Source organism: Platalea leucorodia (assembly GCF_965183815.1).
Source record: "Platalea leucorodia genome assembly, chromosome: 1".
NCBI classification, from domain to species: Eukaryota; Metazoa; Chordata; class Aves; order Pelecaniformes; family Threskiornithidae; genus Platalea; species Platalea leucorodia.
This window is the reverse complement of record NC_138823.1, coordinates 1,497,970-1,525,819: the sequence shown is the minus strand read 5'-3', so window position 1 is coordinate 1,525,819 and position 27,850 is coordinate 1,497,970. Positions and strand designations below refer to the sequence as shown.

The following is a 27,850-nucleotide window of genomic DNA, read 5'->3' as shown; positions in this document are numbered from 1 at the left end:
GCAAACACCCTCAGCGCAGGCTACTGGGACAGGATGCCGCTCAGACCTTCCTTCCAACGCAGAACCACAGGTCACCCCCGTCTCAAAGCCTCTCCTTTTATGAAGGGAACAAGGGAAATACCCCGAAGTCTCACAACCCATCACGCTGGAGACGTTGCACTTGGCAGAGGAAAAACATCACCCGATCTGCACTCCCAATCTTGATCTTTATTAGTTACAGTTTCAGAGGGGATACAGTTTTCCTTCTAGATCTTGTTAAAAGCAGCAATGTCAACACTTTGCACCTGAAAGAGAACAAAAGCAGCACCCAGAGGTCACCAAGGCGTTTTCTTTTCAGACATTTAAAACAGAGAAAGCACTCGCATCAGGGATTTCTTCACAGCATGCACTAGCAACGCCCGAACAGATCAAGCGTGGCCCAGGTCTCTTAGGCCACCTCCCGGCTGTGGTCAGAGGACCTTTAGGGACCATTATTTAATATTTCTAGCAACATCAGTCACAACAGCACTGTCCTAGCTACTGCACAAATCTTTAGCCAGTCCAGCCTACAAAGAACATCATATTAAGAATTTCTTAATTAAAGTTCCTGATTTATTCTAAATATAAGCAGAAGAGTAGGCAAAGAAGATCAATAAAAACAGGCACCTGGCCTGCTGCTCTCCCAACAGCGAGACTGGGAGCGTTACAGAGCCTGCGCGTTACCCAGCACAGGGCTGGAGCTCCCGCTCCCATGGAAAGAGGAAGGATGAGGATGGAGACATCTCCTCCAGCCCCAGCCACAAGGTTAAACTTGGGCTGGGACCAACTGTATGGGATTCAACACGGCTCAGGGCCGGGTCCTGCACGTGGGGCACACCAACCCCAGGCACCGCTGCAGGCGTGGGGAGGAGCGGCTGGGAGCTGCCCGGCGGGAAAGGGCCTGGGGGTGTTGGTCGACAGCGGCTGAACATGAGCCGCCAGTGTGCCCAGGTGGCCAAGAGGGCCAGTGGCACCCTGGCTTGTGTCAGGAACGGTGTGGCCAGCAGGAGCAGGGCAGGGATGGTCCCCCTGCGCTGGGCACTGGTGAGGCCGCCCCTCGAATGCTGTGCTCAGCGCTGGGCCCCGCACCCCAAGGCGGCCATGGAGGGGCTGGAGCGTGGCCAGAGCAGGGCAGCGAGGCTGGGGCAGGGGCTGGAGCACAAGGCTGGGGAGGAGCGGCTGGGGGAGCTGGGGGGGCTCAGCCTGGAGAAGAGGAGGCTGAGGGGAGCCCTCATCGCTCTCTGCAACGGCCTGAAAGGAGGCTGGAGCCGGGGGGGTCGGGCTCTGCTCCCCAGGAACAAGCGATGGGACGAGAGGGAACGGCCTCAAGCTGCGCCAGGGCAGGGTTGGGTTGGATCTTAGGGAAAACTTCTTCCCCCAAAGGGCTGTCAGGCCCTGGCCCAGGCTGCCCAGGGAAGCGGTTGAGTCTCCATCCCTGGACGTATTTAAAAGACGGGCAGACGTGGTGCTGAGGGACATGGTTTAGTGGTGGCCTTGGCAGTGCTGGGTTAACGGTTGGACTCGATCTTAAGGGTCTTTTCCAACCTTAACGATTCTATGATTTATGACTTGTGTGTCTACCTTGGTGCTGTAAAAGCAGGGGTTCCGCAAAGTAACAGTCGGTGGGGGCTGGATGCAAAATGGCTCTGCAAAGTATCTGCATCAGCCAGCCTTAAAAAAATATATTTAAACATACTCTACAAGTGCCTCAGCAGGCAGACACCATCAGTTCCATGTGGTTTTCTTTTAAAAATCCAATTTTGTCAAAACCTGCAAATGAACCTTAGTTAAAAATGACCCCGCACAGGTCAGGCGTCACCCAGCTCGCTGAAAGACTTACGTAGTCTTCAAACTTGGTGATCTCCTCCTCCAGGATGTCTGTCCCGACTTTGTCATCCTCCACCACGCACTGGATTTGGAGCTTCTTAATACCATAGCCTACTGGGACCAGTTTGGAGGCTCCCCACACCAGCCCGTCCATGTGGATGGACCGGACGCACTCCTCCATCTTCGCCATGTCAGTCTCATCGTCCCACTGGAAAAAAAACATCAAGTATGAACTTCAGTGTTTTCCTCGAGATCGCCATTACCCCCAAGACGCAGGACTTAAAATTCAACCCCACTCCTCTCAGTACATTTCAGCTGATCCAAGCTGCCCTTTCTTGGCTACTATTTTCATCAGAATTAGCCGACGGGTTAGCCAAGCTAAATCTGACTTTGCAGCAATGCTGCACAGCGTGGTGTTTCGATTCTACCTACAGGCACCGCAGATGCAAGGGGGATTCTTCCTGCAGCAACACGACCGCTTTGGAGTGCTCACTTTCAAGTGACTTTTACCCAGGACATCTCTCGGAGCACTAGCCAGCCCAGAGTTTTTGTTCTACCATGACAATTTGACAAAGATAGGTTTATTCCCATTTTTAGGGCATTTATTATCTCTCTTTTCTTCGAAGAAAAGGGCTAGTCCTGGTGAGGGGAACCTCGGATAAGAGCCTGCGCTTGGTGCGAGGAACAGGGCAGCAGCGCAAAGGCTACAGATCCCAGCTGCAATATCCCACCTCGCTCTGACCCCTCTTCCTTTGGAAATCTGCAGGTCCTATCTTCACCAACCCGCTCGGATGCGCGAGCGAGATGATTTACGGCCTCCTGCAGCACTCAGGAGCTCCCCCACTTCAGTTACTCACTGGCTTCACATCCAGAAGGATAGAAGACTTGGCAATAAGACCCGGTTTCTTGGCCTTCTTCTCTGCGTACTGACGCAGTCTCTCCTCCCGGACTTTGGCAGCCTCTTGGTCTTCCTCTTCATCATCGCTACCAAAAAGGTCGATGTCATCATCGTCATCTTCCTCTGCGGCAGCTGGTTCAGCTTTCTTTGCCGGTGAAGCAGATGGGAGCTCCACTTTCTTGGAGGGAACACTGAAGGGTTCCACTTTCTTCATTGGGGTGAAGAATTCAAGTTTGCATTAAGGAAAAAGGGGAGAAGATTAACCTGAAGTTGAATCAGAGCAGCACTCAGGAGAAGCTCAGGAACAGGAGTCTACATTACTCAAGGCAGTGAACATGGCCCACACCACGTGATTTGTGTGAAAAATCAGCTATCGGCCATCAAAACAGGACATTCGACCAGTTGGACCTTTGAACTGGCCCAGCATGGCCATACTTACATTCCTAGAGCAAAAACCACCAGGTAGCCAAGAGCCGATCCTTCTCCTAAGGGCTCAGGATATCCAGACCGTAAGAGTCCGAGCGGGACGGCAGTTGGGAACGCAACCAAGCACCTTCGCCTAGCATGAGAAGGGGCCTACGCATTCCGTAGGGTAACGGCAGAGCCCACCAGCACCACTGGTAGCACATCTGCCACCCTACAAGAAGACTCGATCAAATTGGTGCCACGCATTCAGCTCCCAGAGAGTCTTCTTTTAAATTAAATTAAATACATTCTTACAGGAGACATTTGTTAAAAAGAAAGTGTCACCAACTCAGCTTATCTATTCTACCAAAGGGGCATTTTACCTGGTGTGTGCTAAGAAACTCGCAGCACCGTGGGCTAAATGCTAATCGAGTATGTATTAACTCCAAACTTCCACAGATCTGCACCAGCTCTCCCTAGCTGAAATCTCTAACGTAGCTTCTTTGCTGGTTTTAGGGCAGAACACTCCTCTCTACACACGCTTTTTGGGAAAGATCATAGAATCATAGAATGGTTTGGGTTGGAAGGGATCTTTAAAGGTCATCTCATCCATCCCCCCCTGCCATGGGCAGGGACATCTTCAACCAGATCAGGGTGCTCACAGCCCCGTCCAACCTGGCCTTGGATGTTTCCAGGGATGGGGCATCTCCCACCTCTCTGGGCAACCTGGGCCAGTGTCTCACCACCCTCAGCGTCAAACATTTCTTCCTTAGATCTCGTCTGAATCTCCCCTCTTTCAGTTGAAAACCATCACCCCTTGTCCTGTCGCTACAGGCCCTGCTAAAAAGCCTGTCCCCATCTTCCTTACCAGCCCCCTTTAAGCACTGACAGGCCACAAGAAGGTCTCCCCGCAGCCTTCTCTTCTCCAGGCTGCACAACCCCAACTCTCCCAGCCTTTCTCCAGAGCAGAGGGGTTCCAGCCCTCGGACCATTTCCGTGGCCTCCTCTGGCCCCGCTCCAACAGCTCCATGTCTGTCTGGTGCTGGGGACCCCCGAGCTGGAGGCAGGGCTGCAGGGGGGTCTCAGGACATGGGAGCAGAGGGGCAGAATCCCCTCCCTCGCCCCGCTGCCCACGCTGCTCTGGATGCGGCCCAGGAGACGCTTGGCTTTCTGGGCTGCAAGCGCACATTGCCGGCTCATGACCAGCTTTTCATCTATCAGTACCCCCGAGTCCTTCTCCTCAGGGCTGCTCTCAATCCCTTCATCCCCCAGTCTGTGTTGATACTGGGGGTTGCCCCGACCCAGGTGCAGGACCTTGCACTTGATGTGTGGTGGTCATCACTCAAAGATGACAAGGCAGCTGCCGACACTGCTGGAAAACCTGCAGCAAACTCATCCTAACTATGAGCATCTCTTCATCTTCAGCCAGCCAGGAGAGGACAGAAATAACCCGGCACTTTGTGACTGTGAAGCATTCAGGAACAACACTTTGCCAAGGCTCACCTGGGTTGGAGGAACCGGTGAGGGCTGGTGGGAGGTAGATGACTTTTCCAGAGCATTCAGGCGGCTTTCCAACTTGAAGATGGCCATCTGAAGGTCTGCAACAACTGCGAGAAGGGGGAGAGGAAAAAAAAACAAACCAACTTTATCTTATAGGATCTGCATCAGCTCTCAAGTCAGGACAAATTTACTTCTGCTCAAAGTGGGCTTTAAAAACACCAGTTGCCCCAGTCAGAGGGAAGCCTGCAAAGCTCTGATCAAGACACTGGCATGTGCTCACCTGGCGACAAAGTCAGTAAGGGATACACCCCAGAGAAGCAGGACCCCAGCCAGTTTTGCTTTCGTGCCAAAAGATTCTCCTACTTACCACTGCGAAGGTTTTGATTTTCTACCTCCAGGTGAGAAATTCTGGAAAGGAGTTCATTTTGGTCACCAGCAGGCCCAGAAGAGGTTGTGCTTGCACTCTGCAACAAGGAAAACAGAGATGAAAAATCTGTTCACCTGCTCCCAAGCTCAGTGGTTCAGTGAAGCAAAGCAGAGTCATGCCTTCAGGGAAGAAGAAAATTTGAGAGCTGATCTAAGAACAAGGACATTTTCTCTAAAGGCTTTCTAAAAAGAATATACTAGCTCTAGAGAATGAAGCATGGAACTTGAGAAATTGCAGCTGGCACTGATGAGCAAAGGATAAAGTCATTCTCCGTGGTCTCAGATCACAGATGGCCACTAAACACACCCAAAGTTTCCAAAAGTTTCATGCTACACCCCTTAAATGGGGCAACTGGTCTCCTCTTACAAAGGGAGGCACAGAAGCGACCTGCCTAACGTCACACAGCGAGTCACCGCGAAAGCTGGAAAGAGATCCCGACGTTTCTATGCTCTCGCCTTCCCCCGTCCAGCCTCTAATTCCTCTCAAAACAACTTAAACCTACTTTAACACATCCTGAGGGGGCAATTATACCAATTCAGCTTCAAAAGTATTTAACAGCAAAAAAGAGCTGTCATTTCTTTTAAGGAGGCCCTTACCTATAAGTTCAAATTGGCAAAGGGAAAGAAAATAACAGGCCTTCACACTTTAAGTGGCATTTATAACTGAATAAAACAATAGAGAAAATAATTTATACTCTTTCAAGTGGACCCTGCATGTAATTATAATGCGGTTCTCTGTTGCAGCTGACCTGCTTCTGAGATCTCAGCAGTCACTTAAGATGGAGAGAGGGGCTAAGATGAGGAATACGTGGCACACGGAAAGCAGGTCTGGGAGATGCCCGGCCCTGGGAGACACATGGAGCAGTGCAAGCTGCTCCCAGCGGGAAGGTCAAAGAGACCCTTCTCCACCCACCCAAAAAAAAAAACAACCCGAAGAGGTCAAAAGCACCAGAAAAATCAATCTCCAATGCAGCCTTTGCAGTGGATGCAGGCTCAGGAACGCGAGTGCAGATCCGCAGTGCCCAGACAAGAAGCTGCGAGACCTAAACGCCCTGCTAGGAGATCCCGTTACACAGGGTGAGCTCCAACCACCTGCCAAAGGACAAACGCTTCTCATTGTGAGGAAGGAGAACTTGATCCACCTCTCCAAGAAAGGGCTGTCCGTGCCCTACAACGTCCTCGCAAATCACACAACCAGCTCCATCCGTGCGCAGGTGACTTACAGTTGAGCGGCCTGACTGCCTCTTGTGACGGGCAGAAGGAGCTTCTTTGCTACGAGGAACTGTCTTCTGCTGCAAAGGGCAAAAGGTTTGGGGGACGTTTGGTTCAACACGGAAGATAGAAAAGGATTTCACTCATGCTGGAAGATGCAGTCCAAGTGCAGGAAGCAGATCCACATGCAAGACAAATCGTCAAGCAACGAGATACAGCCTCACGCCAACTACACACCGAACAAAGCCCGCACAGAAACGTTTATCCACAAACTCTGCCATCTTCTTGTTAAACACCTCAGTGCCTGCAGCAAGGTCACGCAGCTGGGTGGCAGAACGGGATCGAGATGTCCAGAGCATGGGCTCAGCCATCCGTAAAATCAGAGGTGAAGCAGGTGCGCGCGCTACTGCGGCACGCACCGCGGTCTCTGCTCGCTCTCCTGTCTTTAGATAAAATCTAATACCTGACAGATGCAGAAGCACACGTGAAGTTATCAAGACTCTTAAGAAGTCCCCAGTTACCACTAACACATCTCTCCTAGGGAGGAGTAAAGCAACGTAACACCAGTCAGCACTAACAACCTGATGAGACCCCTGCACGGGCTTCCATCCTCACGTGCTCCACCAGAACGGAGGCTGCTAGCCACAGTGGGCTCATCACACCAGGCTAGCCCTAGCCTTACACAAAAATTAAACCTCAGATGAACTTGTTGCCTGACCTCCTCCTGTTCTAGTTACACCATCGGGGCCAAGGTCTAAAGTTAATTCAATGAAAAGTAAATTCTGGCAATAGTCACATCCATCCCCACCCCTTGAAAAAGCACTTCTTGTTTTGGCTCGTGATCAAACACAGGCGCTGCGTCACCTGCAAAGAGATACACAGCTGGGTTTTTTCCCCCCAAAAGCAGCCTGCTGATTCAGCTAAGCAGCAAGCACCGCAGATATTTGGCACTTTGAAGCCCTAGTCATGTTTTCTAGCCAAAGGCTGAAGCATTTCAGCAGGCTCTGCATTTGCCCTGCCAACCGGCTGTCCTGCGCACGAGCGTGGATGTTCAAGACGCCGCAAGACGGCTACGGCTATTCGGTGCTGCGGAACAGCCCGCTTTTACACCCTGGCTCTTAGGTTTAGTGGAAACATTTTCCACAGAAGCCCTTCATGCCTCCGCATTTCTTTCCTGTTAGTAATAAGCCCTCAAAAATGAGAAATCTAAATTGAGGCAGTACCAGCTACCTTGATACTGATCTGCCATCCTGGAGCCTCACACGGAATAGCTCAGCACTGCTCCTCCCTGTAGTCCCGCAGGAAAAAACATCTACAGCTTGGCAGGAGGCCTCCAGCTCAAGACAAACCTGCCAGCCTTGTGTGGTTGTGTCATTTAGGGGAAGAGTTGGAGAAAATCACGGCCGTTTTCCCCAAAACCACTGTAGCTGCGGCTTGCAAGAGCAAGGTGAGAGGACTTTGAAACACTCTCCTCTGCGTGAAGCTGTTCTCAACAAGGAAGAGCATGGAAAAATGACATTTTGTTATTTCAACAGACCTTTTGAGTAGTACAAAATACTAGGATACAAACCTAGCTGTATATTGCCATCAGGTGCTGTTTGTAAAGCTTTGTGTAGCACCCAGGGAACCGTGCAAAGCAGAGCTCTACGATGCACCAATTCCTTCCCTTTTCACCCTTCCTTTGCCAGCTTGCATTGAGCCTGCAGGTGAGACGACGTTAAGGTTGCAAATAACAGATAAGGAAGGCCAGAGGAGAGTCAGCATTCTTGGTGGGGCATTTAAGGATGCGCCTGCCCATCAGTATGCGGTAATACAGGTAGCACAGGTGCCGGAGGAGCTGCAGCAGATGCCTGGGTGGCTCTGTGGGAAGCCGTCTCACCTCCGGGATTTCTCAGCTGCAAGTTGCTACTGAGGTCTCCGCAGAAATGGCAAGATCGATTAACAACCTGGAGGCACCTACAGGTTAAAACACCCACAAAATTGATGTGAGTAGTTCGGTGTTGTGCACCTGGACGAACGGATTCAGCATATTACATATGCTAAGCTAATCCTAAACCAGGATTCACTCGCTCCTCTGCGCTGTATTTTTCACGCCTGTTTAAAAGGGAGGTTTACAACGCGAAGGGGGCTCACAGCGCTCACAGACACAGCATTTCAATCACCACCCTGCGGAATTCAGGCATTACTTGTTAGTCCTGGGCAACCCCAGGGCAGGGTGAGCCTGAGCACAGCCATCTCTTGCCGGCGAGAAGAGAGGGTTGCCTGCCCCAAGCTCGAGCAAACAAGAGATTAAAAGTCTTCACAAATCAGGCCAGCCGTCCTTTGGGAACCTGTAACCTGTGTAAAGCACGGTAGAAGAGGCAAAACGCTGAACCAAGTTCCCAATTTTGGGAGGTGGTCAAGCCACACTTTCAGAAATTGTGGAAAAGTTGCCGTTAGGAGACTGTGGGCTTTCCCCTGAGGTGAGGATTTTTCAAGCTTTTAGCGATGTGGCCACCAACCTAAGCTACACCCTACCCAGAGCGTGTTTTTTCCTCTGCACAACCAAGCACTATTTCCTCTTCTGACTCAACTGTGCCAAGAGGAAGCTCGACACAAGTGTTTGTGAATTTTATCAAGGAGAGTAATTCAAAATCCCGAAGGTGGAGAGTTCCAGAGCATCACTTCAGCCACTTCCCGCGCACTGTCTCATCGACGGAGCTCCTAAAACCTTTGTTTTTTCTAAGCTGAAGCCATAGTTTTTGTGCTGAACTCACATTAGTGATACACTGACCAGTGCTGCAACCTATTCAAAATATTTTGCACAGCAGAAGCACTCAGCGAGCCTGGAACCACACCAAGGACCGCATACAAATGTAATCATCCAAGCAAATTAAAACCCTGGGACTTCTTGCTTATGAAGGGTAGAAAACAGAATCTAGCCTCAGCCTCAAAGGGCTTTCAACATCTGTCCCTCTCTAAAGTTTGACTAAAACATACTTTAAAAATCAGAGACACTGACTAATGAAGAAGAAAAAATTGGCAAGGGTTACACTTCTCCGTATCAGCTGAAAGAAATCCCTCTGGACAACTACAGGTAAAATCTTTTCCCTTGGGATGTCAGGCCCAGCCAACGGACACAGCTGGAAAGCTGGCACTTCCCTCGCTACAAGAAGTATCTGGAGGTTATCAACCCTTTTCCCTTCATTTGAGTTAACCAGTTACAAAGAAAAGCACGCAGAGTTTACTAGCGCAGTTATAGATGTGTAGGTTTTCCCATCCAGAGCTCACAAAGCACTCGTAGCTTCACACAAAAAATAAACCTATTTTGTGCATGCGGAGATACAACACCTTTCCCCTCAGGGGAGCTCTGGAAACCTAGAAAATTTAGCCATGGTCCGATACACAAAACTGAACTGCGGGGAAATGATGCTGAAGAAGTAGAAGAGGCTTTCCCCCACTTCAGACCAGCAGGATGGATCCTGGCTGGTCTCCTACAGAAGGTGTGACCGTTCCCTGCGCACAGATGCGTTTCTGAATGTGGTCTCCAAACACTTTAGCAAGATCAGACGTTTTTCTGGGAGTTTTTTCTTATTTGAAACCCACACGCAGGAAACGCACAAATACGGAGGCTTTGTAAGAAGGAGCTTGGGCAGAGAGGGGAACAACAGAGCTTCAGATTCCCACACCAGCCACCTACCCGGTGACATCCCTTTCGTTACGGCCCCCGGGGAGGGTGTAGGAAGTGAGAGTTCAGTCACCCGCTCTGTTGGACTTGCTCATGATCTCAGGCAAGTCAATCCTTTCCGTGCCTCAGGTCCCCAGCTGTAAAATCTCTCACCACCTGCGGTCTCAACGCCACCAGCTGCAGTACTGCACATGTTAACCACTCTGTATCTAGGAAAGCATTAGCGATCGAGCAGATGTCAACCGGAAAGATTGGTTAAAGCAGAGATGACCATGCAAAGCGGGATGAAAGGTATGTGCAAACAAATGTTTCCAGCATCAGAGCTTTGTACCCTCCTTTGGGAGGTACAAACCACTGCCTCGACCCTTCTAATGCTCATTCACACGTTTCAGAACACCACTATCCAGCTGAAGCAGATCTGAAAATGGCCTTGGCTGAATTTCACAGCAAAAGGAAGGCACTAATTTTCCATCTTCCCATCTTATACCAACCAAGTCTTCACTTGCTACATCTTTAGACACCTGACGATAACTCTGCACATTCAGGTGGAAGGAAAGACTAAATCCTGACTACAAAAACACGCTTCGCTATTGTGCTGTAGATCAGACAGTGTAAATTTGACTTTCTGAAACATAAAACCAAAGTTTAAGCATGTTCTAAAGTCAAGCCTGCTCTATGGCACAGCTGTCCGAGATCAATGATGATCCTTCAGAAATGCAAGCTACAAAAGCTGATGTTTCAGACCCGTTTCTCAACAGCTCCGTCTTTTTAACTCACACGTTAGCACAGAAGAGCCAACCGTGGTTTACCGCTTCAGGTTCCAGGGCAATGCGTGGAAAAATTGAAAAGGTGAGCTCTCCGGGGCATCACGTAAGCCAGGGTAAGGCATGATCAGTAAAACGGGACTAGAAAACAAAGGAGGTCACTGCTGCCACGTGCTCTGCTTATCCAAGCAAGCGCATCCTTTGAGAGCGGGATGGCAGCTATAGGTTAAATCACCACGGCGTGCCCCTGAGAGCAAGGCGGATCAGGGTGCACAATGCTTTCCCCAATAGTCATGCAGTAACACAATGCTTTTCCTTCAAGCCTTCACTGCAGAGTCTCAGTCCACTTTTCGCACCACCCCAGATTCCAGTTTTAAGGCCCCATGGCTCAAGTCCTGACCTTAAATCCTCAAGCCCACCAAGCTTTCTTCACAGGAAGAAAAAAAAAAATCCAGCAGATGAATTTTTTCTATTCAGCGCTAACGCCAACAAGTGTCACAGGGGTGCAAAGGACTTTATACTCTCACATTTCTGTTCTAGCTTTGGTCTGGTGCTTTCCCAGTTCTCCCAGTCTTCCCCGTGACAGGATCCGGACAATCCAAACTGACGTGCTTCTCACATAAAGAAGCTCTCTAACAGGAGTCACAGGCCAGGGCAAGAAACTCCTCATCTTTGGCAAACCACAGACCATTCAGCAAGATGAGAATATGCCTTCAGGGTAGACCAGCAGCACCGCTAGGTGATTTGTATTTAGGTTTCCTGCCCCTCCTCACCACATCCAGCCTCTGCTCCTGAAGGAGGCAGGTCTTGGAGGAAGAAGCTGATGCTAGAGACCTCACTCCGTTTCAAAATGTCTTTCCAAAGTCATTTTTAACACCGTGCAAAAAGTTCTCCATCCCTGTCTGGGACAGGGGCTCATTTCCCCACATATTTGCCTTACTAAAGTCCAAACTAAAAGTCTTCGACAGGGACCGATAGTCTTTACTGAGAGCCCAAACATGTTACTTCAGATCTGAACTTAAATGAGCCGGTTCAGGAAAATCTTCCCGAAGCTGTTGGCTGAAATATTGATGCTGAAGGAAGAAACTAGCATTAGAAAACTTCCAAGTATTTTCCTCCTCAACATGTTTCAGTTTGGTTTTAATATTGCTAAGATGTCCCAACTTTCCATTGACTCCCACGCTGTATTCAGGACCACTGAATCTAACCAAAGCAAATTTAACTCTTTCCCACCATCCTTTCATCAAATTTACCCTGCTCTTCCCACATCCACTTCCAAGTTTCCAGTGCAGTACGGAGTATCTTGGATCGCTCACGTGAGCGGTTGCAGAAGCTGCTTTTGTAGTGTCGACTTCAACAGGCACAGTGAGACCGCCACGGGGAAAGCAATTAGCCAAACTCCTTCGCATTCACCCCAAATGTATGGCTCCTTTCTGCTTGTGTTAAGGAGGAATATGAAATATTCCCCTTGAGAAAGGCTCGATTCCCTGTGATTGTGCTGCTCTAGATAGAAACTGAGGGTGTTAAATACCCCAAGAGGGAGTTATGAGGCCAAATCAACATAGATAAAGGATGGACACCCTCAGATGGAAGGTATGCGCAGGTATGTAGTAGTCCCACCGCAGAGGTAAGAAATCAAGACACATGGGCTGTATTCTGTGAATTTTCTTCACTCATGAAACCAGTCCACGTATTAGTTTAAGAACTCACCTTCCTATTGAAAAATTAAGAGTTTTAACAGTGCTGTCTCTACGTATCAGCACAAAAATACCTCCAGAAAGGAGGTGACTGAACTTCTACGGGACGGTCCAGACTCAGAGCTAGTAGCCAAGCTGAATTCCCTCGATGCAGCAGATGGAAGATACCATTTTTTTGCACATACCCTAACTGAAAGCAAAACAGGAAAGAGAAGGTGGCAGCTCAGTGTACCCCGAGAGAGACAGACATACTCCTGCTGGCAGCTCAGTGCTTTGCTACTCAGCAAGGTTATTTGAACAGTGACGTGTTAGATAAGACTTGTGGGAACAAACTCTAGCATTCCACCAGCAGAAAAAGTAAAGAAATGCACAGCTGGAGACTTTCAACCCAAATCCAGTTAGTTTTAAAAAGCACTGCAGGCTAGCAAGCAGGTAAGCAGCATGCACTCTAGTAGCAAGGGTGCTCTTGATCGGATGGAGCTATGCTGGTGGTACACAGCGCTGCACACCTTAGTCTTCTCCTCTAACTTCAAAATAAGAAGCCACACAATCTATGAAGTGGTCACAGCGAAGTTCTGTGAGATGCATCACAGCTAAAAATGGTTGCGGGTAGCCAGCTGGTGAGAGAGCTTGGGTACTCACTCCGGCCAGCGATTTCTGGATATTCTCCCTGGCTCTGGCAATGTCGCGTAGGATCGTGCTGGCTCCGTTCTCCTGCAAACAGTGCAGAAAGAACCAAGATTTTTTTTAAAAAAATATGAAACATGGCAAACTGGTCAGGGAAGTTAAAAAAAAAAGAGAGGGTAAGAGTAGGGGAGGGTTCCTTCCAATGATTCAGCAAGTACTGCAAACTTAGCTGCAAGGAGGATTGGTTCTAAATCAAGCAGCACCGACTGCAATCCCTGGTCCCATCAGGCCACGTGTCCAGAAGATCATCCAGTGAAGAGCTTTTAAATTCTTTATTATTACCCTGATGGTTTGGACAGCTGCCAGCCAGGCAGAGGGCTGGAGTCACTTCAGGACTCCTTGGAGATCTATGGTTAGGCAGCTCTGTCACGGAATTACCTGTCATTGTATTCAGGCAAGAAGTGACAGCCCTGACTGAAGTCTTCTATCCAGAGAGGTATGACCCAGAGTACAGCAGCACAAGTTTTTTTTCCACCCCCTCATGCTTCTGCAGCTGAGCCTTAGCCTGGATTTGAAGATTCCCTTCCTAGGGCACCAATTCAGTTTCCATGATCCATTCACTCCTTGCCTCTCCCAGACTGCAACCCCACAAGCAAAATCCGAGACATGAAACTGCCCAGAAGCCAAGGTTTTAAGGAGCGTGGATCTTTTGCCTTAGCAGAGAAGTGGCTGATAAACTGCTGCAGAATCTCCCCCAGAGCCTTCACACCACCTCTCAAAGGCAGAACTTCTTCACTGGAAGCTCCTTAACGTGGCACGAAATAGTTCTTCTAAGAGCACTGCAGAGGTTTGCACTTTAACATCTACTTCGAGCGCTTATCTATAGCTTCTATTTTTATGCACGTCCTAGGTGCTGTGCCACCACTATACTAGCATGGGCAGCAGGAACAGACAGTGTGCCTAGAAGCTATTACTTAAGCAAAAAGCTTCCCCTTAAACACTTGCAAGACAGCCGTTTAAAACTTTAAGCAGCTTTCTACATAACCAACCAAATGCATAAGCAGTTAACAGCTCTTTACGTGGCAGGAAGAGGTTACAACAGCTCCGTACCTTTAAATAGTAATAATTTCGGGCTAATATTTAAGCTTGAACTACTTCAGCGCAGGTGTGCTGCAGCAGCACCACGCTTCCCCCAACTCACCAGTACTGCGATGCAGTCTTCTGCAGGAGCACACTGAATGTTTCAAGGAGTACAAGGAGAGGAATATAATCCCTGGTCTCTTTGGGGCCACGGTGCCTCTCTTCAAACATCAAGCATCTCACATTTACCCAATATATCCCTTGCCAAGGAAAGCTTAGCTGCTTCAAAACCACAGCAAAACAGCGTCTTCCCTGGCTGAACGGGGACAGGGCAGTTGTTCGCCCAGCGTACCGCCCAGCCCAGCCACCAGAACCGCAGCTCTCGGGGCTTACAGCTCCAACTGTGTCCCCGTTAGATTGCAGAGAGCATTCGTGCCCTGCCACAGCAGCCTGAAAAGATTAACTGCTGCAACCTATAACTGGTTTGTCTGTTGTTACAAGGGTGTCTGATCTCCCAGTACACTGGTTGTACGGGAAAAATTCCTCTGAGTCCACAGAAGGTTTTTGAAAAGACAAAAGGGGTCATAACTGGGGGTAGGCTTAGAGAGCTCCAGAAAAGACTCTCACACTTGGAAAAAACAGCACCCAGAGTGGAAATAATACAGAAGCGTACGTCCAGGTGGATCATGTCCTTTCACCTGCTCTGTACTAGTTCTTAAAGCTCCAGCACTCTGCTAAACCCCACCTGAGAACAAGCGTTACCTGCTGGTGGGAAGAGCTGCCAACTGGTCCGTTCATCTGCTCATAGTATCTTCTCTCAGCATCGTCATACTTGTATTTCTCAAACCAGATCTTCTCATGCAAAAAGTAGTCGACTGCCATTTTTCTGCAGAAAGGAAAAAAGAAAACCCAAAGTAAGTTCCTAGAAGTACTTAAGGTTAACAGCTTGCAATGAGCTTGTCAGAAGAGCGTTTTCTTCCCCCATGGAGCTGCGCCTGCAGCTCTCTGGTGGCTTCCCCTCCAGTGGAAAGCTTTAAGTAAACAGGATCCTATTAAGAAAGCAGGGCAGCCTAATCACCCACCCGTCTGCCTGACCTGACCTGCATTTAGCGACGGGACAGCAAGTGGGGTCAGAATAAATCAGCTGATCTGTACCTTCTTCCACAAAAAAGCTTTCAGAGCAGGATTTGCTAGATCACGCTAGACAGGCGCTGCTAAGAAAGATGTCTTGCGTATGAGAATCAAAAAGGGAATAATGCTTTTAATTCTTAAGACGCCTGGCCACGGTGAAACCAAAGACTGAAGAATACGCGGCTCCAAGCAGCCCGTGCCACGCGTGCCAACGAGGGAGCACTCCGTACGTGACAGGCAACTCCTGACGCTACAGCTCACACATTTAAACGCGTTTCGGTCTTCCTTGAACACGACTCAACTGCGTTGACAGCAACTGTTGGCTGTCTTCGGCAGGACACATCTCTACCTGATCACCCCATGCTTCACTAGGTGCACCACCGAATCCTCCTGTAAGGATCAGCCCGGCACAGCATACTGCCTGACACCGACCAGCTTCCAGGAATTCGGATACACACGCAAATGACAACGGCACTGCAGGTAACTGCACACATGCCCTTTTGGAAGCTGCTGCAACCGTTTAGAAATTAAAATCATCAGCAATGCAACACTTGCAAGGAACAGACAGCTGGCACTACAGGGAGGAAGAGCGTGAAACATCCTAACGCTGCTGTGAAATGGTGTTGTTTTTCTTCAGTGCAGCAGCTTCCAAAGGTTTAATTTCTTAACTTGAAGGGAAATGATGGAGCCCTTGCAACAGTAAGAGAAGAGGATGTGCCCTTATTTCAAGCCAGGGGACAGCTACAGGAGGTGGGGAGAGCAGGGATAGAGCATCACAACGAAACCACACCGTTACCAGGTGCCACCACACAACGCAGAGAGAGCAACTAAGAGCAACCCGCAAACCCTTTCCTTACCAGCTCAAAACCCCACAGCTCTCCAGTAAAACATTTCCGTGGAAGCCAACAGATGAGTCTTTTGTAAAACAAGCACCCTTCTCATCTACCCGTTCAGAGGAGACCAGAGGCCACCACAGGTCCTCTGCATTGAAGCCACTCCCAACACTCAACCCTCCAAGACCCTGCTTGAGCTGCCAACCAGTATCATTAAGAGAGAATCCCAGTTACAGACAAACTTATGCCACATATTTTACAAGGACACACGGACTTTCTTGGGGAAGGGTGAAAGGCACGACCAAATATCTAGTTTTGTCCAACTAAAGAGAAAATTATCCCAAATAGGACAGGGTGAAAGGCATGTGTGCTCTAAAGCTTGTCTGTAACCCTCGGTATCACTTGACATAAAGATCTTAAAACTTTCCAACAAATCCTAAGAAACTCAAGGATCAAAAGTGTCAGAAATAAGGACTGATACTCCAAGAGCCTTTTTTTTCTAAGAACATCAGTCACTGCAAAATAACATCTAAGCACTGGCCTTCGGACAGGCTCCCAGGGCGTTACAGCCCTGGTTCAAGCAGTCATAGATAAAAGCACATTTTTATCACAGAAAGCACGGTATCATACTGCACCTCATCCAGGACTGAAAAAGAAGCCTTTAAATGTTCGTCTGCAAACTGATTTATAACTGCACGTTACAAACATGAAGCATGTACAATTTGAGAACACGCTCTTCCTGCCCAGCTACGTATGCACATCAAACAAGCTGTAATCCAGCTAGCCCTGTCCCAAAATTAACAGCAGCTTCCAGACCAAATGGTCGAACAAATTAGAAAGGCAACTTTCTCCCACAATGAAGCAAATACAGCACATGCTCACACCAGACTGACGCCCGAAATTGTATTTCACTGTCACCCCCAAGCCTTCTTCAAGCTGGATGCTGGTAGGGATGCTCAAATGTAGTCACGGCTTGCAGAGCTCAATGACCAGCCTATGTGCTCTGCAGGAGAACTGGGGATAACCACTCCTCTGAAGGACCTTGTGCTATTTTTAACAGAAATACACAGCAAATAACCACCACTCATTTCTCAAATTCAAAGATGAAGCGCTGCATCCTCTGCAGGCCTGTTTAAAACACGTGGTTACTCCCTCCAACTTCTCACTTTTATGGCTTTTTGTATGTAGTAGGAACAGAGAAAGGGGCATCACCCCAGGCTTCCCCCATCTAAAGAGGGAGTCAAACCTGAGCTCGCTTACCAGCCCTGACTTTAAATGCTTAACCTCTGGCACCACACAAATACCACCTTTAGCCACCAGCATTCACCAGGAGAAAGGGGGTTCCCTGAAGGAGTCTCCCCCAGTTCCCCTGCCCACGAACAGGCTCCCTGGCTCAGGAGCAGCGTCTCCCTACCGCCGCACGCACGCTCGGTCCTGCGGACAGAAAAGACGCCCGTCTTCTACACATGCAAATTCTTTCAGCTCAATCCTGACCCGGCAGTTTTGCATGTGTGAGTGTTACCCCAGAATAAACTTCTCCTACTTCGTTTCTGGCGCAGGTACGCTTGAAGCTGGTTGGGAGGGTTTTACTACTGCGGATTCCTGCGTCTCCGTACTCTCTCCTGCTCTTGACATTTTCAGAGCCTCAGCTGCATAGTATCGTGACTCGGCACTGTCATATGTCGGCTTATTAAGCCACACAGTTTCGCTGTCCTCGTGCAGGAAAAAGCAGGTAGGCGGAGGTTGCTCAGCATCACTGAGAAGCAGAGAGTTGGTGGCAATCTCCACGCGTTCGATGCCCGCTTGCTTTCCAACGCTGCGGTCCTTCCCGTCCTCGTGGTGGTTCTTCGATGCTTCGGGGCAGCCGCGTTGCTGCTGTCTGACTTTGCCCGACGGATGACCATCAAACATGTTCTCGTAGAAGCTCTTCTCAGCATCGTCATAGAGAGGTTTCTCTAACCACACCTCTGACATGAGAGCCTGCAAGCTTGAAATCTGTGGCTTACCATTTACAGTCTGGTCTACAGAGCCAGGCAAACTGGTAACGAAGGAAGAAGCAGAATCGGCAACGACGTCTGGAGCTAAGCTTGGTGTAGCAGGGGTAGGCAGGGCTGTAACATAGCCCTCATCCGGCGTTCTCAGCCCAATGTTGCCAGCGTTTGAGCACACAGACGGGATGGTTAGGACATTTGGAGGAACAAAGAACTGAGATTTTTCAATAAACACCTCCTCAGCCTTATCAAAGTCAAACTTGTTGACCCAGACATCCTGAACAACATGGTGACACGCAGACAGACTACCATGGGAGCAGGACAGGGCTGCTGAAAGCATCCTTGGCTTAGGAACATCTTGGACAGCTTTTGACCTGGCCACTAAAGGGGACTGCTCAGCGGTTAATGCAGTCTCAGGTGCCTCCTCGTTCTGACAATCCACCAGTTTTTTCCTGTACATGTTCTCAGCGTGATCATAGAAAGGCTTGTCAAACCACACGTGGTCAGCTAACAAACCGGTCAAAATAGAGTCTAACTTGGAGGCCACATTTTTGGGTTTTGGAGAACGCTTCCGTTTCCTTTGTTTCTTTCCGTTCCTTGCTCTCTTCAGGTCTCCCTTGAATTCACTTTCAACAGAGTCGTCATTGCAGACTCCATTTACAGCCTCTACCTCCTGGCACTCCTCAGGGGCCGCAGCAGCTAGCATCGCTTCTCTTTCGTAATGCAGTCTCTCTGCTTCATCATATTTGTGCTTGTCTACCCACACTTTTTCTACTGGGCAGGGAGGCTTCCTTGTCCTCATCTTCCAAAGAGTGGCAGCATTAAAAGATAAGCACAACAATGTAGTTGCAACAAAACTAAATAAAGCAAGGGCATGCATCAGACTTCAGTAAAATCTTAAGTACTACAAGAACGTCAAAGCTATCATGCCATTATTATTCATGGTAAAGAGCCTAAGCATTTAGTTCGATTTTTCCTTTGTCATAAATTTTCATCCAAAGAAATTAAACTGCCTAAACACGTCCAGTTTCTGAAGTCAAAATAACCTTCCTCCTAAAGTACTTCTGCTGTTCTGAGACGTATTCTGCACGTTACTATTTAAAAATGAAGGCACTGAAAGCACTTCAAATTTCACTTCTGAAGACAACTGGCAGGAAAAAAACGACGAGGTTTTGTTCCAATGCCTGGTAATGTATAAGATATTCATCCAAGTTAGTAGATTAGTCCTTAAATACTCATTAGGTGTTCTCAACTAGGCACTGTTTTGGGAAGACAGGCTAAAAACGCCCCAATTCTTGAGTATCTTTAGAGGGCACTGCTTACACCTATTCGTGTTTTGCTACTAGAAAGCCAGCAGAGGGAGCTGACTGAAAAACTATGACTCAGTTTTGGTTTAAAACCCCAGTTACTGGCAAATTAAAATTGACCAAGACCTGAAGATCTCATAATTCGTTTAGCTTACCAAAAAAAAAAAATCTTCTATTGAAATGAAAAATATTGCATCTGCTTTGTGTTTTCCTGCCTTTGTCATACTTTACCAGAGGAAAAAAGAAAAAAATCAAGCAGCTCCTAATATGTGTAAGATCATTGGAAATGGTATAGGAAATACTTCTCCAAGTACAGAATTTATTGTACTGCTTAAATATCTAATGAGTAGGTAATCACCCCTCTGCCAAACTACTACATGGTCAGATCCCTAGAGTTAAAAAACAAAGGTCCAAAATGAAGTACCTGTAAGCCAGCTTTCTCTTTAGCTACCAACAGCTGCAAGTTTTAGAGCCACAAATTTATCTGTGACAGGTTGCCAAATAAAATCCCTATACAGCTGAAATATCCTCCAGAGTTCAGTCGATGGCTTGCAGTTCCAACCGTTCCTGGAAGATTTTACAAGCCTCAAGTCCGGGGCTTGACAGACCAGTAAAACCAATAAGCTATTATTACAAGTAAACACTTTTGCCTTTTTAAACCTTCAATTTAACTTTATATAGTTTAAAATATTAAAGCAATGTAATACTATATTTCGATTATAAAAATTACTAGGAAAAGCAAAAGTAGATCTTTTTCTTACTGGAGTTGTGAAACTGCTCCTCCACCAGCTGCTGAAAACACTGCGATACAGCTAAAAACATTTAAATTGAAGCTTATTTTGACATCTTTATTTTACTTTACACTCTCCTCTTGCATTTTACAAGTTATGGAGCAATAAAACACTTCTTAGTACACACAAATCAGTGCTTTCAATAAACATTAATCTACTTGTTACCACCAACACCAAAAACACCCCAGCTGGAAGCACACGCATTGCAAGGTAGGAGCAATGCTACGAGCAAGCAGTAACTCAGGTTTGCTCATCAGGACAAGCTTTCCTTGCACAGTGTTATCATCAAGCAGTGAAAAATGACATCACGTAGGTCATGCGGACCAAAGACATGGCCGTGCCACTAAAGAGCCTGCACAAGTTGAGGTACAAGGATATGTTCCTGCTGTAAAAAAGAAAAAACAACCATTGAGGCAGCCTCTTACTCCTGATTGTCTCAGCTGCTGGACAAATAATTTAAGATATTTTTATGTTTTTACATGGCAAACAGCATCCCCCTTAAAAAAATAATCTTTACAGGAGATGCCAATTTAAATGGGATTCTTGGAGGGTAACGTCAAAGACAAGGCACCATCTGCTAGAGCAATACCTGCATTTCAGGCATTGGCAGACTGGAAAAGGATTAAATGATGCAAATTAAAAGGGTTGTGCGCAAAGGCGCTGCTTTGCAGCGCACGCTTTCTACGGTAACGGCCATCCAGATCGAGGGCAGCAACCTGCCAGCACAAAATCCACAGGGAAAGCAAAGCGCACAGCTGAAAGTACATAGGTAAGGCATGCAAAAGGGTGAAGGCAATGCATTTGAAATTTTATGTTATTTAGGTCGATAAAGACTGCTAAACAGGTCATCAGATTTCTGCGTTGGCCTGACACGCTCTCTTTGGCTCTACGTTCATATTCATTGGAGTTATCCCAAGGAAAAAGCATAGTGTAAGGGAATAAAGCCTTCAAGGAGATCCTTTACTGAGAATACTTCATTAACCCAATGCAGGTGTTATCATATTCTGAGGTTATGACTTAAAACTATTTCAGGAGGAATCTCTAGTGGGTGTAACAAGAAACCCAGACATGACTCAATACAGCTCAAACTGTCACACCTTTAAATATTTCATTTGCATTACAGCTATTAACATTTCATATAGAAAGAGCATGACCGTTTGACAAAAACAAAACTAAAATTTGGGATTTAGTGTGTTTTTTGGTTTTTGTTTTTTTTTTTTGTTTGTTTGTTTGTTTTTGTTTTTGTTTTTTTTTTTAATTATAGGTGATTTTGCTCAAGTCTTTAAGCCAACAGCAGCCCCCACATCGCTCAGCTCAAGGGTGAGGTGCGTTATTGAGGACTCCAACTATCAGGAGTCTCAAATCAAAGAACTGTCTTGAATCAATGTGAGAGACAGGTGAATTTAATAAAGAAACCTGTAAAGGTATACTTATTTCCAGTGGAAATCAGAAAACTGTGCAATAATCTGTCTAGTAAGAAGCATCAGATCGGTGCCTATATTCCCCTGATTTTCCAGAGAGTGCAAAAACCACATAACAACTAGAGAGTACTTACTTTTTTAGCTCCTATGATAGCATTAAGAAAAAAGATAAAGTTAGAGAAAGCTTCCAGTTCTAGAGATGCAGCAGCTAGGATACAGAATGACAACAGCCAAATGTATTACCATACCGTTAACTCCCCCCCATACATAATACATTGAATTAAACTTACAGCTGGTTAACTCTCCAGAACTACATTACCTTCATCAACCGACACCACATACACTCAGTTACTTTTCATTTTAAATAACAAGCAAAAAAATACACATATCCAAAAGGATCTACCCATCACGACAGAGAATCAGCCAGAGAGGCTCCCAACCTGCCAGACCAATACCATCAGCTAGTGCAAAAAGTGAAGCTCCGGTCCCCCAGGTTCAGGTCACTAAACACCAATATAGCAAATACTTAAAGAATTCTGAAAATGTAACAATTGTAACATCAGATGATGAATTTACACAATTGTAGTTATGTCTACCAGAAGTTAGTGATCAGTACAACATCCTATGAATGAGACAGAAATAAAACATTCACCCCAATACTCAGCCTACTCATTTTTCAGGAAAAGCATCAATACAACATGTGAACATCCGCGGTGCAATTTCAGACTTTAAGAGCCACACCTCTGAGGCTACACTTACGAAGCCTGACAAGACACAGCTTCTTACGTCATCAATTCAACATTCCATGTAAAAAAAGGGTATTTCTGCAAGGAAGCAACACAAACCCCCCAGCCAAAGGGACCACAAGTGTTTCCCACCAAACCTGGTTCACAGGAATTCACGTTCTGGTTTTTTAATGAAGATTATTACCAGGGAAAATCTTCGTAAAGGGAATTTACCACAACAAGCAGCAACGCCATTTTTCCGAAATCAAGTCCAAGATACTTGCAGCACCTATTTGTTTCCATGAGGGGCCAAACCTTAGGTTCAGTTATGATAAAGACTAGATTTTCAATGAAGTTTACAAACACCAGCAAAAATTGAAAAAAAAAAAAGTCATTTCTACCCTGTGTTCATAAGTTTTCCCAGAGGAACTTGGGAAAAGGCATATAAAAGGATTTTAATTACACAAACCATCACCTGAGCAGACAGCCTGATGAGACATGAGCTGCAGACCATTAACACCAGACCAGAGCACTACCAGTTCTCCCAGCATACAAATTTACTCCAGCCAAGACGCGAGCTCATGATCCAGCTTCAGCCAAGTCTGCCAAAGCACAGTACCAAGAGTGAAGGGAGGATACCTGATCGGACAAAGTCTGGAGGGACAAATTCCCCTCTTCAGAGGTTTGAGGAGAAATTTAAACCGACTTGGACTTTTTAAGAGCCTGCACCACACGCCACGCTGCTCGCAGCCTGGTCTGAGGCAGTTAAGATGTACCTCTGCACCAAACCACAGCCTGCACGGTTGTTTCAATGCTTTCCACCTGGTGTTGACAACTATTCGCTTCACCTCCTCAAACAGAAAGTTTTACAATTAAAAGAACATGCTATGGTTTTATGCACACTCTCCGCTAGCAAAAATTAGAGCACAGAAACTAGAGCTGAATTAGAAACCCATCAGTCTGCACACACTCAGAACCAAGCTGGCAGCTCAGGTCTCTCGCTCAAACCACTCCCGAGACCACATTCATCCGCTGCCCAGTAACATTTTTCAGAAGTGAAGCAGTTTTTCATTTAACTAGCATTTTTTTAGCACAAAGATAAATTAATACTTTGAGACAGAGGCAGCAAACTTTGTGAAAAGTGTTTAAGAAACACAAATCTGTGTAGAAAAACATAAGGAGGGATCTTACTGCCCGCACCAGAGACCGGCTCCTGCGTACCCAGGACAACTTTGCTTTTCCAGTGACAGTGCAGACAATCTGTCAGGTGTTTTACAAAGCATAAAGCCACTGGAAAGGCAAATGCTATTATTAATATTTATCAATGCAAATAATCAAATACTTCCAAGTAACAAAAAAAAAAATCACAGGTCAATGTTTAGGCCTATTAAAAAGGGCTTACTAAAACCTGAAAGAAGATTTTTTTAGTCATAGCTACTGCTTCAGAGCTTTGGGCTTGGTGTTGTATTGTCACCGCTTCCTGGGTATTTCAAGCCAGAACAAATGTGTGCTGTGCTTCCAGCGCTGCAGGGAAATGCATAAAGTTAAAAATAGGCAATGAAAAGGTCTCTATTGTTGTTCTGTAAATCCAAAATAAGCTTTGGACTTCAGCTATTTGGCTGCATTATCCCATTAAGTCTAGCTACTTTTTAAAAAGTCAGTAAAACAAAAGCATACAATAAATTACCCCAAGGCTGAGGCCAAAAAAAGAAAGTTAAGTCAACTCCTTTTATCGGTTTAATGAAAGCCGCTCTTTCTCTTCTGTCCATGAGAAAGTTATATTTCTCCTGAATTGAGAGGCCTATAAAATAAATGTGGGGGTTTTGGGGGGGAAGTCAGGTTATAAATGAGTTTCTCACAGCCTCCCAGAGACCTAAATTCCATCAGGCCCCACACAATTTCTTGCACTGGAACTGAACTGTGATTTTAATTTCAGCTGTGTGCCAGGCTGACCTGTCAGCTGCCAACAAGGCACAGCAAGTCAGGCAGCACCACGGTTTGAAATTAGCTCTCCCAGAAATAATTTCACAGTTTGATGTGGCTTAAAATATTTCCGATAGTCTTGAAAAAGTATCTTTAGACAAGCAAGAGCAGCAAATCTCATCCGTCACTGATTGCTGGAGGGACGTGACAGCTGCTTTCTGCAAACCATAACCAAGAGGGCAAGATTACAGGCACAATTTAACTCCCTTCTTCAGAGAAGACATCAAAAAGTGGGCATCAGGTGGCACCGGGGGGACACGGGATGACAGAGACGCAGGGCAGCTTGCTGTGGTTTGACTCCAAAAACACCCCAGGGACGCAGCCCTAAAACTTAGGCAGGAAAGTCCTGATTTCTGCAGGTCCAAGCCAACACCGCTTGCTCTTCCCCCAGCCCAGCACTGACGGGTTCTCACTACAGGAGATCCTGTCCCAATCCTCCATCTGCATATTTGCTTACATGCCCTGGCACGGCCGATTTTGACCAGGCCAACACGGGTTATATATTTAGTGCTCCTGTCCTATCGCATGTCACATCAGCCGCTCCACCAGAAGCTCCTGAACACTCACCCCAGCAGCAGCAAGAAAAACAAACGCCAGAAAACCCAGAAAGGACCCATTTGGTGTCAGAGACAGAGCAGAGAGAAGAGCAAGAAGGTCCAACAGGCACCAGTCTGTTCCTTTCTACAGCCTCAGGCTGGCACCTGGTCTATGCCACACTCAAAACATCTGCACCGCCGACGCCTTCCTAGTGAAATGCTTCTCCTCTTCCCAAAACTGCTACTGCTGCAGTCCTGCACAGAAGCGAGAGCCATTTCAGCCAGGCATTTGGGCCCCATTTAGACACAGCTGCCTCATACCTACCTGCTCCACAGCAAAGGAAAAGCATCAACCCTGCCCCGCCTCCCGCTTTTTTCTTTTTGGTGATTCAGAGTTAAAAGAACTGAGACTGGTTTCACGCCAGAGGGTCTGATGGCCTCTTGCAGCTGAAGGGAGCAAATCCACCCCCTCCTCAACACTGGCGCTGGCACTGAGTCAATACAGGCAGCTAAAGCAAAAGAAAATATTAACGCTTGTGTAGTATTGCTCTTCTGCTGGTTTAACTCCCTAAATTGGCTCTCCCCCAACTCACAGTGGCTCAAAGCAGCAGGACACAGAGTCAGGAAAGGGACAGGCCTTCATCACCTCTGCTATAATACAAAGCTCCACACTAACCTTTAGCCAGGGAAACGACAACGACTCCCAACCTCCATCACCTAAAAATGCGACTCTTCACTCCAAGCAACAAGGCTGCTGATTGCTAATGAAGAGATAATCAAGGCCATGGGAAATCAGCAGTAGGGAAAGACAGAAAAGAAGTCATCTTCACAAAAAAAAAAAAAAAGCAAAGTAGTTGAAAACAAACAACTTGGGTGAAGAGAAAAAAAGGCATACCTGCAAGGTCAGGGAGAAAGAGGGCACACCTAGAAAAGGAGAGGAAAGAATTACAGCTATACAGCCAAGCAAAGTTATTTTCTCCTCCACACTGAGCACGACAGGATTGCAAACATCAGATTACGATCAATTCCAAAACATCAATGATCTAGATGTGAAAGGACAAATCCATATTGATTTCAGTGAACACCGGGAGGGGAGGCGGGGAGGAATGACAGACTGTGGCAGCCTCAGCAACTCTAGCTACCGCTGTAATCCTTCACAACCCCCCAGAGAGCACATTAGCAGCCTCCGCACAACCACTCCTCCCCAGCTCTGCCCATTCCCCAAATATAGTTTGGAAACGGATACCTCCCAAGTGAGCTGTCGTTGAAACAAAAAGGAAAAGCAGAAAAAGCAAGACGGGCTGCCGGAGGCACCGCCAAGGTTACAGAGGGGTTGGGAACACCAGGAGATGGAGAGGTGAGATGAGCAGAGCCCAGGTGAACCTACAGAGCAATGGGGAGGCCCCTGACATTACAGGGCTCCCAGCTCCACACCAGGTTCGGGGAGGCACCTAAGGGTGCTGGGCCATGGGCTGGATCAGGCCGCTGCTTCAGTTACAGAGGGCTGCCAGCTGCTCTGTGCCAGGGCAGCAGCTCCGGTTTCCCTTTGCAGTAAGTGACTCGACAAGAAACCCTTGCCAAGATGAGAAATGGGGAAAAAAGCAGACCCCCGAGGCACTCGGAGCTGCTGGGGACAGGGGGTCCCCTAAAATCCCCTCCCTCCCAGGGCAGGAATCACACTGACCCTGAGACTTGAAGGGATGAGGCTCCACGTAGCAGGGGTATCCCCACAATCGGCACCCCCCAAAAGAGAGGGAATCTGTCCCAAAAGGTGCACAGGTTTAGGGAGACCTCCAGCATCAGCCCACCCAGCCCTTACACCACTAACAGGGTGCTCTTGCAACCTGAGCTTGTGAAGGGGAAGCGACCCCAAAAAGAGGGGAGAACCCTATAACCCCTCTTCCCTAGGCCTGAGAGGGGAAAAGGGGATCCCACAGATAATGAGCCCCCCCCCAACCTCCTTTTTCTGGGGTTTGAGGGAAGAAGAGACCCCACAGGGAATGGGTAGGCCTCCAACAACCCCCTTCCCAGAGGAGAGGGACCTAAGAGATTACAGGGAGGATGGGGGGTGTATCACCACACTATTCCCTGGGACTTAAGAGTGGGGAAAAGTAATCCCAAAGAGCAAGGGCACCCTAAGCTTTCTCCCTCAGGACTCCAGGGGGGCACCCCCCAGATAATGGGGGGACACCCACCCCCATTCCCGAGGCCATGAAGAGACCACACAAACGATGGGGGAACCCCACAACCTCCCTTCTCTGAGACTGTAAGAGGGAAAGAGACTCCCACATTTATTAAGGATCCCCCACAACTCTCCCCTTCCCGCCACTGTAAGGGAAGGGGCCTCACTGATAACGAGGTACCCCCAAAACCCCCTTCCCCTGGCCTATGAGCAAAAAAGGACCCCACAGATAACAGGGGGGTGATCATAACCTCTTTCCTGGGGACCGTGAGAGGAAAAAGGGACCCCACGGATCATGAGGAGGCCCCACAACCCCTTCTCCTGGCCCGTGAAGAGGAAAGGGCCTCACAGATCATGAGGGGCTCCCACCCCAGGGCTGTGAGAGGAACAGGGGAAACTCCCATTCCCGAGGCCCGCGGGGGTGGGATGAAGAACCCCCACGGAGCGGGGAGCCCTCCCGGCGGGCCGGTGAAGGGGAGCAGCAGCACTCACCGGCAGCGCTGGGCCCGGCCAGGCCGCAGGCGGCTCCGCTCCGCTCGGCCTCCACCAGGCAAAGGGAGGCGGGGAGCGACGCGCGGGGGGTTGTGGGGGCGGCGCGGACCACGCGTGCCGGGGGCGGAGGGGGGGGGGGAAGAACAGCGGCGCGGAGGGAGACAACGCGCCGCACTCACAGCGCAGCCCTCCCCCCCCCCGTCCCCACAATGGAACAGCCGGGCAGGGGCGGCGGGGGGGGGAAGCAGTGAGGGGGTAAAGCGGGAAGTCGTGCGCTCCCCCCCTCCCCGCAGAGTGGTACAACCCAGAGGCGGTGGAGGAGATGCGGGGACGAGTC

The 27,850-nt window shown here is 48.1% G+C and overlaps 1 protein-coding gene across 4 annotated transcripts; it reads right to left on the bottom strand.

Annotated features, from left to right (window-relative positions):
• Positions 1–187: 187 nt before the first annotated feature.
• Positions 188–27,601, bottom strand: EEF1D (eukaryotic translation elongation factor 1 delta). 4 transcript variants are annotated; one of them, XM_082324961.1, is made up of 11 exons: positions 27,514–27,601; positions 25,735–25,763; positions 17,629–18,878; positions 14,884–15,007; positions 13,057–13,128; positions 6,298–6,366; positions 5,016–5,112; positions 4,652–4,755; positions 2,703–2,951; positions 1,859–2,053; positions 188–284 (listed from the first exon to the last, which is right to left on the bottom strand). In XM_082324961.1, the coding sequence occupies exons 3-11, from the start codon at positions 18,876–18,878 to the stop codon at positions 246–248; spliced, it is 2,199 nt and encodes a 732-aa protein (XP_082181087.1). In that variant the 5' UTR covers positions 25,735–25,763; positions 27,514–27,601; the 3' UTR covers positions 188–245. The 4 variants fall into 4 exon arrangements, with proteins under 4 accessions (XP_082181087.1, XP_082181089.1, XP_082181088.1 ...); XM_082324963.1 differs by lacking the exon at positions 6,298–6,366; XM_082324962.1 differs by lacking the exon at positions 25,735–25,763.
• Positions 27,602–27,850: the final 249 nt, after the last annotated feature.